Here is a 15,174-nt window from a genome sequence, read left to right as displayed (position 1 = left end):
AAACTCTTTTCTTAACATAAGTGAGTGAAGTGAGTGAAGCCACTCAGTCGTGTCCGACTCTTTGCGACCCCATGGACTGTAGCCTACCAGGCTCCTCTCTCCATGGGATTCTCCAGGCAAGAGTACTGGAGTGGGTTGCCATTTCCTTCTCCAGGGGATCTTCCCGACCCAGGGATTGAACCCAGGTTTCTCACATCCCAGGCAGATGCTTTAACCTCTGAGCCACCAGGGAAGCGTTCTTTCTTAACATAAGCCAATGTGAAAAAGCACGAGGGGGTTTAGTTAACCAAGAGCTCAGTGTGAGTCAGAAGTATAACATGGCTGCCAAGATAAAAGTTACAGCAATTTCATTAGAAAGAGAGGATCCAAAAGGAGGGCAATGAGACTATTTGCTCTGCTTTTCTGTTCTATCCCCAGAAGACAGCATCTACTGTCTCACCACATTTTTGAGAATGATGCGAGTGAGAAGGGAAAGGAGCATTGTCCTGGGAGGCGGCAACCACATGGGTCTCCTGATAGTTCCTCAAAAGAACAGGCACACTCCTGCCTCAGGGCCTTTGAATGGTTCTTTTCTCTACCTGCAGCACTTCCCCTAGTTCTTGAAATCACTTAATTTCTCACTTCATTAGGCCCCTATACAGATATCACCTCTCCTGAGAAGCTGCCCTTGATCTCCCATTTAAAAGTCCTTCCCATCACTCTCTACCTCTCTTCTTACTGCTTTGTTGCATGATATTTATCATCTCCTGACACATATTCTGTTTCTTCCATTAGAATATAAGCTCCATGAACACAGGGTTATTGTGTACTTTGTTTACACAGCATGAGCTCAATACATATTTATACAAACTTTTTCATGTCATCTACCTCATTGTATTGCAACTTATTTTTTTCATTTGTCTTGTCCCCACTAGAATTTTATTTAAGAAACTTCTTTTCTCTAATTTTTGACATTTTTATTAATTATCTAGCCAATACTTGGCATGAAGAGTGTTGGATGGATGGATGGATGAATGTGCTGGCAAGGATATCGTAGAGAGGTTTCAGAAACTGGATGAGGTTGGCCTAGAACCAAATTGCCAAATACAGTAGCCACTAGATACTTATGATAACTGAGCATTTGAAATTAAGCTTGTTTGAATTGAGATGTGTTACAAATGTAAAATGAACACCAGATTTTGTTTAGTTGCTAAGTTGTGTCTGATTCTTTTGCAACGCCAAGGACTGTAGCCTGCCAGCCTCTTCTGTCCATGGGATTTTCCAGGCAAGAATACTGGAATGGGTTGCAATTTCCTTCTCCAGGGAATCTTCTCGACCCAGGGATTAAACTCGCTTCTCCTGCTTGGCAAGTGAGTGCTTTACCACTGAGCCACCAGGGAACCCATGCACACCAGATTTTGAAGCCTTGGCATGAAAACATGTAAAATATCTCATTAATAATATTTTTGTTGATTATATGTTTAAATAACAATATTTTGTATATACTGGGTTAAATAAAACACATTCTACATTCTTAAAATTGAATTCAACTGTATCACCTTTTCCTTCTTAAAGTAAATATTAAAATAAGTTAAAATAAGTTACATATATGACTAACATTATATCTGTATTGAATAGAACAGATTTTTGACAACCTCCATGTTTAAACTTCGACCTTTATAGGCTTGTGAGGGTATATATGGCGGGTATTGAAGCTATTCCTTGAAATTGACAGAGAAGAAGGTTCTCCATAATTACTGCTCCTGGTGGCAGTAGGATCAAATGAGTGATAGTCACTCAATCATGTCTAACTCTTTGTGACCTTATAGACTGTAGCCTGCCCAGCTCTTCTGTCCATGGAATTCTCCAGGCAAAAAGTGCTATGGTTTATTATTCAATCTCATCTTTCTCATTCCAGTCTTCTTTCATGCCAGCTTGTCCACAGTAGCTAGCAACAAGCCAGATGGAATGGTTAGAGCTTTTTACCTCCTTTCTTAGCTTCTGCCCACCCATGTTTTCCCTGATGGTGACAACAATGAACAGATAAGTAGTCCAAAGGTGAACCACAAATTGGAAGAACAAAATCTACCCACAAATACCCTGGATCATCCACATGCAGCAGAATCCCCACTTCGAAAAATCTCTTTTCCTGATTTATCCATACAGCCAACTCCCCTGGCAAAGCCCCATGATGGGTTACCCTAGAAGGGGAAGAGAGAAATAGAAGGGAAACCATCTGTCGTTTTTTTTTTTTTTTTTTTTTGTAGATTATAATAAAGTTGGAAAACAAAACTAATGTGTGTGTGAAAAGTTAAACAAGATTACGGGACAATCATTCAAGAAATTCTGGGCAGAGTAAGATTAAGTACATACAAATTACCCATAGAGTTAGTACTCTAGTAATTCAAATTAGGGTCACCCCTAAAGGTTGATGCAAAGAAAGATTCCTTGAGGAGGTGTACTTGTGTTGAATTTTGAAGGATAAATATGATTATCACAAAATCATAGATTTCCAGAACTTATAGGGCCGTTAGAGACATAGTACATTCCTCATTGTACCAATAAGGAAACTGAGGTACAGAGAGAAAAAGATACCATAGTTAGAAAAAAGTTGGGAGTGCAACCAAGACTGTCTAGTTCACCGTCCAGTACTCTTCCCTCCAAGTGCTGAGATGGAAGAGATGGTTCTAGGTGTAAAAAAGGTACAGAAACTCAAATGCTTGAATACTCACTCCCCAATCTGCTCTTCTCCTAACAAGCTTACACACACACACACACACACACACACACACACACACACACATCTCCAAACCTGATCTGGAATTTCCCTTTATTTTCTTCAAGACTGTTAATCTGGAAGGTGAATCAGATAACACTGAATTCAAATTCCAGGTCAAACACCAAGGCCTTTTTATTTACTTAGAAATGGGCCATGTGTTGATTAATGGCCTCTTTGATGTAACCCGCCATCTCAAAAGCCTTGAGGTTGAGAGGCCCTCCTTCTGTTCCTTTTTGTCCCATCACCACAAGGTATACAGACTCGATCTGAACTACTGTCACTGCTTGGCTGCCCCGACTCTGGCCTTTGGTGCGGAGATCCATGGTGTTGTTGCCCTCAGTGTATAGGTTGTCCCGAATCAACAAGCATTTGGTCCCTGCAAGAGTGATTCCCTGAAGAAACAACTTCTCTCTCCCTTCTCTCGCCAGCAAGATCTGAATTTCTTCCTGGGTCAGTTGGAACAGGTTACCTTCAGGATAAGAAGCTAACAACCAAGGTGGGGAATTGGTGATTATCGCTGCATCATAGCACATCCCAGTCTGTAGGAAGAGGGTGATGCAGTCTTGCCAGACTTCTTCACTGATATCCCCTATGCACTGCATGATTCAGGTAAGCTGTCTCTAAATGATGAATAAAGTGATTTTTGGCAAGTAGGTCTTCAAAAGAAGTTTGTTGGTAGTTGGCTCAAGATGAGACTGAAATAAGCTAAAAATACAGTCTGTTTTTGATGGCGTCTCCCCAGCAGCAAGGTGGAGGAGGTCTTGATGACTTGTGTGAAGTTATGCCTGAGCTGCCCTCTGTTGTGACTTATCAAGCTATCTTTTGAGCAGGAGTGAGGTCACAAAGGTTCTGTGACTTGTTAAACAGTCATAATTCACCACATCATGGGTGACCTTTGGCAGTAGCTTTCAGTGGTTGTATCTCCAGCTAGTGAGATATTGGTGCAAAGCACATCTACTTACTTCCCTAGGATACCACGGGAGAAACACCAACCCCCAATATCAGAAAATCCCTCAATGTAGAACATAACTGAGTAATATTTGAGTTGGAGGTTTGGATATAAAGCAGGACATGTGAGATTTAGTGCAGCAACTAGTATTCAGATGTTGGCTAATCTGAGACCTGAGCTCTAGGTACAAAGTAAAAAAAACCACAGCCCCACTGACTTACAACTCTTTTTGGATGGACATAATAGCCTCCTAATTATTTCCTGTCTTCAGATTCTTTCCATCTAGTTGTTTATCCTCTGGCCCACACCAGCTGTGAGTCTAGAGTAATTTGTTTTCATCTAGTCATTCAGCAAGCATTTATCAGGCATTCACTATTTGCCAAGTACTTTTCCAAGCACTGGGTTACAGCAGTGAACAGAGAAAAATCTCACAGAGCTGACATCATAATGACAGAAGACAAATAAATAATAAATTATAATAGAATCCCTTTCACATAATTTTTTTTTATGAATCTAATACTTTTTCCTTCCACATTTTCCTTCTTAGTCCCAGATGCTATCTACTCCGGTGGGGGTCCAATCTGACATGTGATTCTTCTGAAACCTTTGACAAATCACCATCTCTACCTTAATTTCCTCTGAAATGACACTAAGTTGCCTTAAGTAGGGACTTTTAGGAGGAATGGCTAAAGTTAATGGAGAGAAAATTTGGGGTAGTTTAGAAAATTCACTAATTCGACAAATATTTATTGAATACCTACTGTGTTCCAGGTCTGTTCCAGACTTTGGAGATCTAGCAGTGAACAAAATGTCCCTGGCCTCATGAAGCTGACATCCTAGAGGGGAGACAAATAACAGACAAGGACGTTTATAGTATATCAGGTGGTGTTCATAATTATTAATATAAAGAAAAAAGGTTAAGATGATAGAGAATTCTGGGGAAGAAGTAGTGGTGGTTTTATTTGATATAAGGTGCTCAAGTAGGATTCTCTGACATTGTGAATTTGACCAGAGACCCGACAGAGATGAGGGAGTGAGCATATGGATATCTGGGGGAAGAGCATTCTAGGCAGAAGGAACAGCAAGTGCTTCTGAGGCAGGAGAATGTATGGTATATTTGAGAAACAACAAGAAGATCAATATAACATAAAGAGAGAAAGAAAAGGGTGATAGAAGATATAGTCAGAGAGGCACTAGGCTTAGATCACATGTAGGCTTATTTTAAGCCATGTAAAGATTTGGATTTTCTCTGAAATGGAGAGCCACTGGTAGGTTTCAAGCAAAGGAGTGACATCACTATAGATTCTAGAGTCTGGAAGATGCCATATTGAGGACAGATTCTAGGGAAACCAGGGCCAAAACATGGTGACCAAACTATGTCAATAATTTAGGCAAGATAGAGGTTTTAGCTAGAATACAGGGCCCAGAGAGGTGACATGATTTGCCCAAGGTCACACAGCAAGTTAGTAGTAGCAGACCTGAGAGTAAAATCCAGGTTTTTCGAGTCTCAGACTGTTCTTTTTGCCATCATAATCCTGATTCAGAGAACACTACAGAGTAGCTGCACTTCATCTGAGAGGTGGTTCAGTGGGTCCCTGGTCCTTTTCCCACATCTTTGGTGACAAAGTTATGAGGCTACTCTAATAGTTCAGGCTTTAACTAGGTTTATGGCAGTAGACTCCCCCTGGATGAGAGGAGTGAAAGGAAAATATACTTATAAACCATCTCAAAAATATTCTATAGTGACTTGCCCAAGGTCTCACAGGAAGCTCTTCAGAAACTCAGTCATCACCACAGAGTAGTCTATGTTATCTTTGACTGGTGCCATCTCTGTTAACATTAAAGAATAGTGGAATGGTATTGGTACTCAGAATCCTTACAGCATCATGGGTTGTGAGAAGGGTGCCAGCACTTGAGTCTGGGACTTAAGAATTCCTGGGCCAAACCTGAAGTCTGAACTAGGACAATCTGTTGTTGTTGCTGTTTTTACTCTTAAGAAAATGGAAGCAGTCCTAGAAATATTTGTGAGCCTAATGTTACTGTTCTGCCTCCTTTCTACAGTCCTAATAGTTTTTCCCTTAAACAATATGAAAAAAGCTCCCAATCACCGGATTTTATTTAAACCAAGCGTCCTTAGAAAGCTAGAATGTATATTTAGCAGTTTCTCTTCCCAAATAGTGCAGTGGTAAATAATCTGCCTGCCAAAGCAGGAGATGCAAGAGACTCTCGTTCCATCCCTGGGTAGAGAAGATCCCTTGGAGTAAAAAATAGCAACCCACTCCAGTATTCTTGCCTGGATAATCCCATGGACAGAGGAGCCTGGTGGGTTATAATCCAAAGGGTCGCTAAGAGTCGGATGTTACTGGGTACACACCCCTACCAAAGGAATGGCATTTTGACAGGACCGCCCAAAGAAAAGGGCATTGCCAGGAAGCAAGATGGCGTTAGCGGCGGAAGGCAAAGTGTCGCGAGAGAAGCCTCCGCGAGGATCAGGTGACGAGAACTTGAAGCACGAGAGGGAGGGCGGGGGCTAGAACCAGGGTTGGGCAAGAAGGCTGCGAGAACCGTGGTGGCGGCAGCAGCCTGAGTTGCACTAAGGATTCCGGGTGTGGGGATCCGCGGTCATGGACCATATCACGGTGCCCAAGGTAAGGAGAAGAGATCGGCGAGGCTGGGAGCCGGGGATTCCCTCTCGATGCTCAGCCGCAAGCCCAGCTACACCCTCTCAACTCTTAGAGTGCTCTTTGACGCCCTCTTCCGCGCGGGACCGGAGTAATATTCCTCGGTTCACACCCCGTTTCACCCAAACTGAACTTTCTTCTCCTTGGGACCTGCCTGCAGGCGGCTGCGGCACGCAAAGAAGAGGTGGTTCTGTACCAGTCGTTCTCTCACTTGATGCCGCCTCCGCGCTGGGTGGTTGCCTGCTGGGTCCCTCTCTGTCCTGTCTCCTCCGATCCTAGCTCCTCCTGGCTCCCCAGCGGTTACCTCATACACCCCTTTACTCCAGCCTTTTATACAGACTTGCTGCACTTGTAACATCCTTTCTTGAATTCCCCGAGTGGCATTGCCTCCCAGAGGGTTACTTCCTTTATCCAGGGTTTCCCTGCCCTTCTCTTGACTTCTACCCCAACAGTTGCTCAGACCATCAGTCCAGCTCCTGAACTTGCATGTGTGGGTTTGGGGGCAAAAGCATCTGTACAGCCCCGAGCTTGGCTATAGGAAAGAGGTGTAACAGAGTGGACCTGGCTCTGCTCATCCAGGAAGAAAAAACGTAGAGGTGACATTGCGAGGCCAGTTGGTGTCTGTGTACAGCTGACCCTAGTTAGAGCCTCTTTTATGTCTTTTCTTTCCAGATACTACTCTGTATTTCCCCAACTCCAGCCTCTTTCTTTTAGAATTCACTTCCTTCCTGTCAGTTTTCTTTCTACCGTCAGGCTGAGAACAGGGAAGGGTTACAACTAGTTTTTGCTTAATTTTTTCTATCGATCATAGGAGATATGGCCCAGGCTAATTTAAATCCATATCAAACATAAGGATTACTAACTGTGAAGAGGCAAAAAGGTAGTTTATTTGGGGTCTTAGAATTGCAATTCAGGGATCACAGAAAGTCTAGAAGAAACCAGAATAGTGTCCTACAAGGGGAAAATGGCTAGGATTTTTACAGGAAGAGGGAAATCAATGCAGGGTTATGCAAGCTGTTTACCAACAATATGGATTGGAGGGTAAAATTATTCTATACATAAGATTTGAGTTATGGAATGAATCTCAGTCATTACTAGGGACAGTTGTGTTTTCTTAGGAAGATAAAGTCTAGTTGTCAACATCAATCTTTCCTTTTAGCAACTCAGCAACTATTCAGCAGTTTTAATTTAGAATGTTCAGCGAAAGTCCAGCATTGGTAGCAAATACGGAGGTCTTCAGGTCATGTCTTAGTCATTCCTGACATAGTTATTTTCACATTTTCCCCTTTTGCCCATGTCTTTTCCTGAAGAAAACATCATTGGAGCAATTCTTATTTCCACATAACCAGAATTGGTTGTCTGCTCCAGGTCCATCATGTCCTTTAGAGGGTGGTTTGTGATGAATCAGTGGATAGATTGGAAAATTCACTGGAAGCAACATGATGTTGTGCTGCCTCAAGTATATCGATTGGGATGAGTATCAGCTGAGCAGTAGAATGGTTAAATATAGAAGTAATCAATTTAAGCAAGCACTTTATCAATATAAAGAAGCTGACAGCATTTATTAACAGTAATAAGCCAGTTTGCAAAACAGTTTTGAACCAAGATCCAATGTTTGAGGGTAACCAACTAAACAAACCAAACATTAGGGAAGTATTAACACTATCAGAATGAAGTCAAGTGAACTTGTTTTGTAAGATTCCAATTTGAGTTTCTACTGTACCAGAGGCATTTATCCAGGTACAACAGGTGGTATTTAAGATGACACAGACTCTTCCAAGTTCTGCTAGAAGGTAATTCAAGGAAAAGCTTTTATCTAACACAAGATGGACAAGCAAATTCAGGGAGTCTTTTTGGGTGCTTATTGTTTTAGCTGTGGCATTAGCTGTGTCTGCTATGATAGCAGAGGGGTTTTGAATAATTTTGTCAGTGGCACCAACTCCCCGTGTGGTTTAAATAAATCTTGGGAACCTTTGAAATCCCTCAGAAGGGGTTTCTTGGCAGAGGCAGAAAGTAGACTGTATGTGCCATTTGGTAATTTCTGACAAATTTAACGCAGTCTAATGAACTATTAAAAGTCCTGCTGCTGCTGCTAAGTTACTTCAGTCATGTCCGACTCTTTGCGACCCCATAGACGGCAGCCCACCAGGCTCTCCTGTCCCTGGGATTCTCCAGGCAAGAACACTGGAGTGGGTTGCCATTTCTTTCTCCAATATATGAAAGTGAAAGGTGAAAGTGAAGTCACTCAGTCGTGTCCGACTCTTCATGACCCCATGGGCTGCAGCCTACCAGACTTCTCCGTCCATGGGATTTTCCAGGCAAGAGTACTGGAGTGGGTTGCCATTGCCTTCTCCGATTAAAAGTCCTAGGGCACATTAGAACCTGGTGTTAGGGCATTGAGGCAGGATATGCCCTGAGTGGCAACCTTCCAACCACAAATACATAGATGGAGGGCTTCCCCAGTGTCTCAAATGGAAAAACGTCTGCCCGTAATGGGGGAGACCTGGGTTCGATCCCTGGGTTGGGAAGATCCCCTGGAGAAGGAAATGGCAACCCACTCCAGTACTCCTGCTTGGAAAATTCCATGGATGGAGGAGCCTGGTAGGCTACAGTCCATGGGGTTGCAATGAGTTGGACACGACTGAGCAACTTCACTGGAGCACAGAGAAAGGAGACGTCAAAGGTGAAATTCAGCCATGGGCTGGTTATATATGAGCAGCCTAGAAGCCTTCCTTGTTGGAATATATGGGGGTTATCATGAGAATATATTTTGTTGTTGAACAATGAAATAAATTGGGTGTTTGGAAGTTGGATTTCTTGTTTCTGGATAACCACAGGGCCTCATTAGAACACATATTCCTAAGAAACTGTTTGAGGGGTTATCTGGTTCCAAACAAGGAAAACAAGGAAAGGGAACTGTGGATTCAAGTAGATGAGTTCTGAATAACATATGGTAGAGAGTTACCAGTAAGATTAGAGATAGCCAAAGCAAGGGGATCCCAGTATTCAGCGAATGATTAGGGTGCTGATGGCATATCCAACAATTTGTTAGATTTCCTCCAGTGGCTAGACTTTTGGAAATGCAGAATAAGGCATTATTTTCCCAGGTATAAAGAGTCCAGATGGATATTAAGAGAGCTAATACTATAACTCTAGTAAAAACTATCCCAATAAAAGTCAGTCATTTTAATATAAAGAGGACTAAGGGTAACTCATGGCCTTGGTGAGTGAAAGAATCCCAAGTGAAATAGAGTAATTAAATGGCCAAGAATTGGAGCCACAGGCTTATTCCCAGCAAAGTTAATATAAGATAGAATTACCATTCATGGAGGATGCCTACTCTATGTAGTAGGACAAAGCACATTAATAAAACTGTAGCTTCAACGAGGAGTCCCAGAAATTCAATTGTCCAGTCCTTTATAGTCAAAATCAAAGAACCGAAGGACCAGGGTCACTTCCTCTAAATTTTCATTCCTGGCCATAAACCTATTCATGAAAAATTTCACTCCTTGACAATATGTCTATAAGAAGGAGAAGCAAGTTGATGCATCATCAATTATTACATAATGAAGGAGATGTAACAACTCTATGATGGCAGCAATTAGAACAAGGTTAACTTGAGGGATTTCATTGATGGGGATCATGGAGAATACCAGCCTTGTCCAAATCTTGGGAAAGCCATCCACATTAGGGGCCATTTGCCTCACTTCTGGGTCAGTTTTAATGAGACTTTGACAATAATGTAAAAGATCTCCCTTGACTAGAAGGGGATTATATAGTCCTAAGTCAAGAATCATGGATTTTTCAATAATTTTTTTTTCAAATAGTGACAGTTTGTATTTTCCAAAGGGTATAGATATTAAGTGTAATAGGACTATGTATGGCAGTTTAGGCCAAGGAAGGCCTATAGCCTCAGAGAGTTTTGCCAGTTGAGTTTTGATTACGGCTTTGTTTCTTTCCCCTGGACCAGAAGATTGAGGATGATAGTTACAGTGGAAATGTAGAAGCCGGATTTTACAAATAACATTTGGAATTTGTACAATGAAATGGGCACCGTTATCACTATGTAATTCCAGGGGAATTCCCTCAGTAGGAATAATCCTTTTCAACAGTGTTTTGGCTACTGTAAGGAGAGTTACTCATCTGCAAGGAAAGGCTTCCACCCAATGGGAATACATGCATACTATCATCAGAATATATTTGCATCCCTGAAAGGGAGATAGCGAGGTAAAATCCACTTGCCAGATTTCAAAATGACCCAGAAGCAAAGGAAAGTGGCAGTGAGAAGTATGAATAGGTATTTCTGGGTTCTGCTTAGGACAGATATGACACCTCTGACATATTTCAGCCATTACTTTGGGAGAAGGTTTCCAAAAGAATTGTTTTTCCCAGGCTATCATTTTATCAGTTCCCACAATGAATAATTTAATGTATTAATTTTAGTGTGGTTTCTTGTGTGACTTCACAAAGAGTAGAGTGGCAATTTAGCATATACCAAAGCCCAGTATGTTGATCAAATGTGCATCATTCAGAAACTCATCTCTGTTCCTTAGATGAGCAGCAGGTATCCTCCCAAGTATGGAGCTTGAATCTTGTAATGCTGCTGCCTTAGCAGCTCTATTGGTCTGTCAATTCTCCTTTCCTTCCTCAGTGTTGTCTTTGGAATGTCTCCAGACTTTTATAATTGCCAGTTGTTGTAGCAGCTAAAACAAAGGGGCCATTTATTTTTATGGGAGTATAATTGCTTTACAATGTTATATTAGTTTCTGCTGTGCAATGAAGTGAATCAACCATATTTATACCTTATATCCCCTCCTTCTTGGACCCTCCTCCAACACCAACCCCCATCCCACCAATTTAGGTTATCACAGAGCACCGACCTGAACTCTCTTTGCTACACTGCAGGTTCCCACTAGCTATCTGTTTTGCACATGATAGTACATTTATGTCAAATCTAATCTTCCAGTTCATCCCAGCCTCCCCTTTCTGCTTGTGTCCACATGTCCATTCCCTACATCTGCCTCTTTATTCCTGTCCTGGACCTAAGTTTATTGGTACAATTTTTCGAGATTCCACATACATGTGTGAATATATGATACTTTTTCTCTTTCTGACTTACTGCACTCTGTATGACAGAATCTAGGTTCATCCACATCTCTACAAATGATGTAATTTTGTTCCTTTTTATGGCTGACTAATATTCCAATGTGGATATGTACCACATCTTCTTTATTCATTTATCTATTGATGCACACTTAAATTGTTTCCATGTCCTGGCTGCTGTAAATAGAGCTGCAGTGACCTAAATCAAATCTGTTATGATTATACAGTGGAAGTGAGAAATAGATTTAAAGGACTGATATCATAGAGTGCCTGATGAACTATGGACGGAGGTTCATGACATTGTACAGGAGACAGGGATCAAGACCATCCCCATGGAAAAGAAATGCAAAAAGAAATGCAAAAAAGCAAAATGGCTGTCTGGGGAGGCCTTACAAGTAGCTGTGAAAAGAAGAGAAGTGAAAAGAAAGGAGAAAAGGAAAGATATAAGCATCTGAATGCAGAGATCCAAAGAATAGCAAGAAGAGATAAGAAAGCCTTACTCAGCGATCAATGCAAAGAAATAGAGGAAAACAACAGAACGGGAAAGACTAGAGATCTCTTCAAGAAAATTAGAGATACCAAGGGAGCATTTCATGCAAAGATGGGCTCGATAAATGACAGAAATGGTGTGGCCCTAACAGAAGCAGAAGATATTAAGAAGAGGTGGCAGGAATACACAGAAGAACTGTACAAAAAAGATCTTCATGACCCAGATAATCACGATGATGTGATCACTCACCTAGAGCCAGACATCCTGGAATGGGAAGTCAAGTGGGCCTTAGAAAGCATCACTATGAACAAAGCTAGTGGAGGTGATGGAATTCCAGTTGAGCTATTTCAAATCCTGAAAGATGATGCTGTGAAAGTGCTGCACTCAGTATGCCAGCAAATTTGGAAAACTCAGCAGTGGCCACAGGACTGGAAAAGATCAGTTTTCATTCCAATCCCAAATAAAGGCAATGCCAAAGAATGCTCAGACTACCACACAATTGCACTCATCTCACATGCTAGTAAAGTAATGCTCAAAATTCTCTAAGCCAGGCTTCAGCAATACATGAACCGTGAACTTCGAGATGTTCAAGCTGGTTTTAGAAAAGGCAGAGGAACCAGAGATCAAATTGCCAACATCCGCTGGATCATCGACAATGCAAGAGAGTTCCAGAAAAACATCTATTTCTGCTTTTTTGACTATGCCAAAGCCTTTGACTGTGTGGATCACAATCAACTGTGGAAAATTCTTCAAGAGATGGGAATACCAGACCAGCTGACCTGCCTCTTGAGAAACCTGTATGCAGGTCAGGAAGCAACAGTTAGAACTGGACATAGAACAACAGACTGGTTCCAAATAGGAAAAGGAGTACGTCAAGGCTGTATATTGTCACCCTGCGTATTTAACTTATATGCAGAGTACATCATGAGAAACGCTGGGCTGGAAGAAGCACAAGCTGGAATCAAGATTGCCGGGAGAAATATCAATAACCTCAGATATGCAGATGATACCACCCTTAAGGCAGAAAGCGAAGAGGAACTAAAAAGCCTCTTGATGAAAGTGAAAGAGGAGAGTGAAAAATTTGGCTTAAAGCTCAACATTCAGAAAACGAAGATCATGGCATGTGGTCCCATCACTTCATGGGAAATCAATGGGGAAACAGTGGAAACAGTGTCAGACTTTAATTTTTTGGGCTCGAAAATCACTGCAGATGTTGAGTGACTGCACCCATGAAATTAAAAGATGCTTACTTCTTGGAAGGAAAGTTATGACCAACCTAGATAGCATATTCAAAAGCAGAGACATTACTTTGCCAACAAAGGTCCGTTTAGTCCAGGCTATGGTTTTTCCAGTGGTCATGTACGGATGTGAGAGTTGGACTGTGAATAAAGATGAGCACTGAAGAATTGATGCTTTTGAACTGTGGTGTTGGAGAAGACTCTTGAGAGTCCCTTGGACTGCAAGGAGATCCAACCAGTCCATTCTGAAGGAGATCAGCCCTGGGATTTCTTTGGAAGGAATGATGCTAAAGCTGAAACTCCAGTACTTTGGCCACCTCATGGGAAGAGTTGACTCATTGGAAAAGACTCTGATGCTGGGAGGGATTGGGGGCAGGAGGAGAAGGGGACGACAGAGGATGAGATGGCTGGATGGCATCACTGACTCCATGGACGTGAGTTTGAGTGAACTCCGGGAGTTGGTGATGGACAGGGACGCCTGGCGTGCTGCGATTCATGGGGTCACAAAGAGTCGGATATGACTGAGCGACTGAACTGAACTGAACTCAACTGAACACTCGGGTACATGTGTCTTTTTGAATTATGGTGTTTCTCAGGGTATATGCCAAGTAGAGGAGTTGCTAGGTTGTATGGTAGTTTTATGTTTAGTTTTTTAAGGAACCTCCATAGTCTTCTCCATAGAGGCTATGTCAATTTACATTCTCACCTACAGTGCAAGAGGATTCCCTTTTCTCCACACCATTTCCAGCACTTGCTGTTTGTAGATTTTTTGATGATGACTGTTCTGGCTGGTGTGAGATTAAAACCTTATTGTAGTTTATATATATATATATATATATATATATATATATATGTGCGTGTGTGTGTGTGTGTGTGTGTGTATATATATATATATAATTTATTTCTTTTTGGTTGTACTGGGTTTTCATTGCTGCATGGAGACTTTTTCTAGTTGTAGTGAATGGGGGCTACTCTTTGTTGTGGTGTACGGGCTTCTCATTGCAGTGGCTTCTCTTATGGAACACAGGCACTAGGCACATGGACTTTAGTAGTTGTAGTAGGTGGGCTCAGTAGTTGTGGCTCTTGGGCTCTACAGTGGGAGTTCAGTAGTTGTGGTACATGGTCTTTAGGTGCTCCATGGCATGTGGAATTCTTCTGTGGCAGGGACTGAACTAGTGTCCTCTGCGTTAACACGTGTTTTCCCATCCACTGTACCAACAGGGATGTCTCTCATGGTAGTTTTGATTTGCATTTCTCTAATAATTAGTGATGGCGAGCATCTTTTCATTTGCTTCTAGGCCATCTGTATGTCAGTTTAGTTCAGTCACTCAGTTGTGTCTGACTCTTTGTGACCCCATGAGCCGCAGCACGCCAGGCCTCCCTGTCCATTACCAACTCCCGGAGTTCACCCAAACTCATGTCTATCGAGTCAGTGAAGCCATCCAGCCATCTCATCCTCTGTCATCCCCTTCTCCTGTTCCCAATCCCTCCCAGCATCAGAGTCTTTTCCAGTGAGTCAACTCTTTGCATGAGGTAGCCAATATATTAGAGTTTCAGGTTTAGCATCAGTACTTCCAAAGAACACCCAGGACTGATCTCCTTTAGGATGGACTGGTTGGATCTCCTTGCAGTCCAAGGGACTCTCAAGAGTTTTCTCCAACACCACAGTTCAAAAGCATCAATTTTTCGGCACTCAGCTTTCTTCACAGTCCAACTCTTACATCCATACATGACTACTGGAAAAACCATAACTTTGACTAGACGGACCTTGGTTGGCAAAGTAATGTCTCTGCTTTTGAATATGCTATCTGGGTTGGTCATAACTTTTCTTCCAAGGAGTAAGCATCTTTTAATTTCATGGCTGCAGTCACTATCTGCAGTGATTTTAAAGCCCCCCAAAATAAAGTCTGACACTGTTTCCACTGTTTCCCCATCGATTTCCCATGAAGTGATGG

At 42.0% G+C, this 15,174-nt stretch overlaps 2 protein-coding genes across 4 annotated transcripts in view; one reads left to right on the top strand and one right to left on the bottom strand.

Moving 5' to 3' along the window:
- Positions 1–2,865: 2,865 nt before the first annotated feature.
- Positions 2,866–3,586, bottom strand: LOC113887332 (profilin-2-like). Its single transcript, XM_027534427.1, has one exon. It carries the CDS (start codon positions 3,358–3,360, stop codon positions 2,899–2,901), a length of 462 nt encoding a protein of 153 aa, XP_027390228.1. The 5' UTR covers positions 3,361–3,586; the 3' UTR covers positions 2,866–2,898.
- Positions 3,587–6,219: 2,633 nt separating this feature from the next.
- Positions 6,220–15,174, top strand: part of MTMR8 (myotubularin related protein 8) — a 317,771-nt gene continuing 308,816 nt past the window's right edge. For all 3 annotated transcript variants that reach the window (XM_027533709.1, XM_027533707.1, XM_027533708.1), the window contains exon 1: positions 6,220–6,355. In XM_027533709.1, the coding sequence (XP_027389510.1) occupies positions 6,332–6,355 (24 nt within the window). In that variant the 5' untranslated portion in view covers positions 6,220–6,331. The remainder of the gene's footprint in view (positions 6,356–15,174) is intronic.

The sequence above is a fragment of the Bos indicus x Bos taurus genome, chromosome X, assembly GCF_003369695.1.
Source record: "Bos indicus x Bos taurus breed Angus x Brahman F1 hybrid chromosome X, Bos_hybrid_MaternalHap_v2.0, whole genome shotgun sequence".
NCBI lineage: Eukaryota > Metazoa > Chordata > Mammalia > Artiodactyla > Bovidae > Bos > Bos indicus x Bos taurus.
The sequence above is the reverse complement of the archived record's forward strand: the minus strand, read 5'-3'. Positions and strand labels throughout refer to the sequence as shown.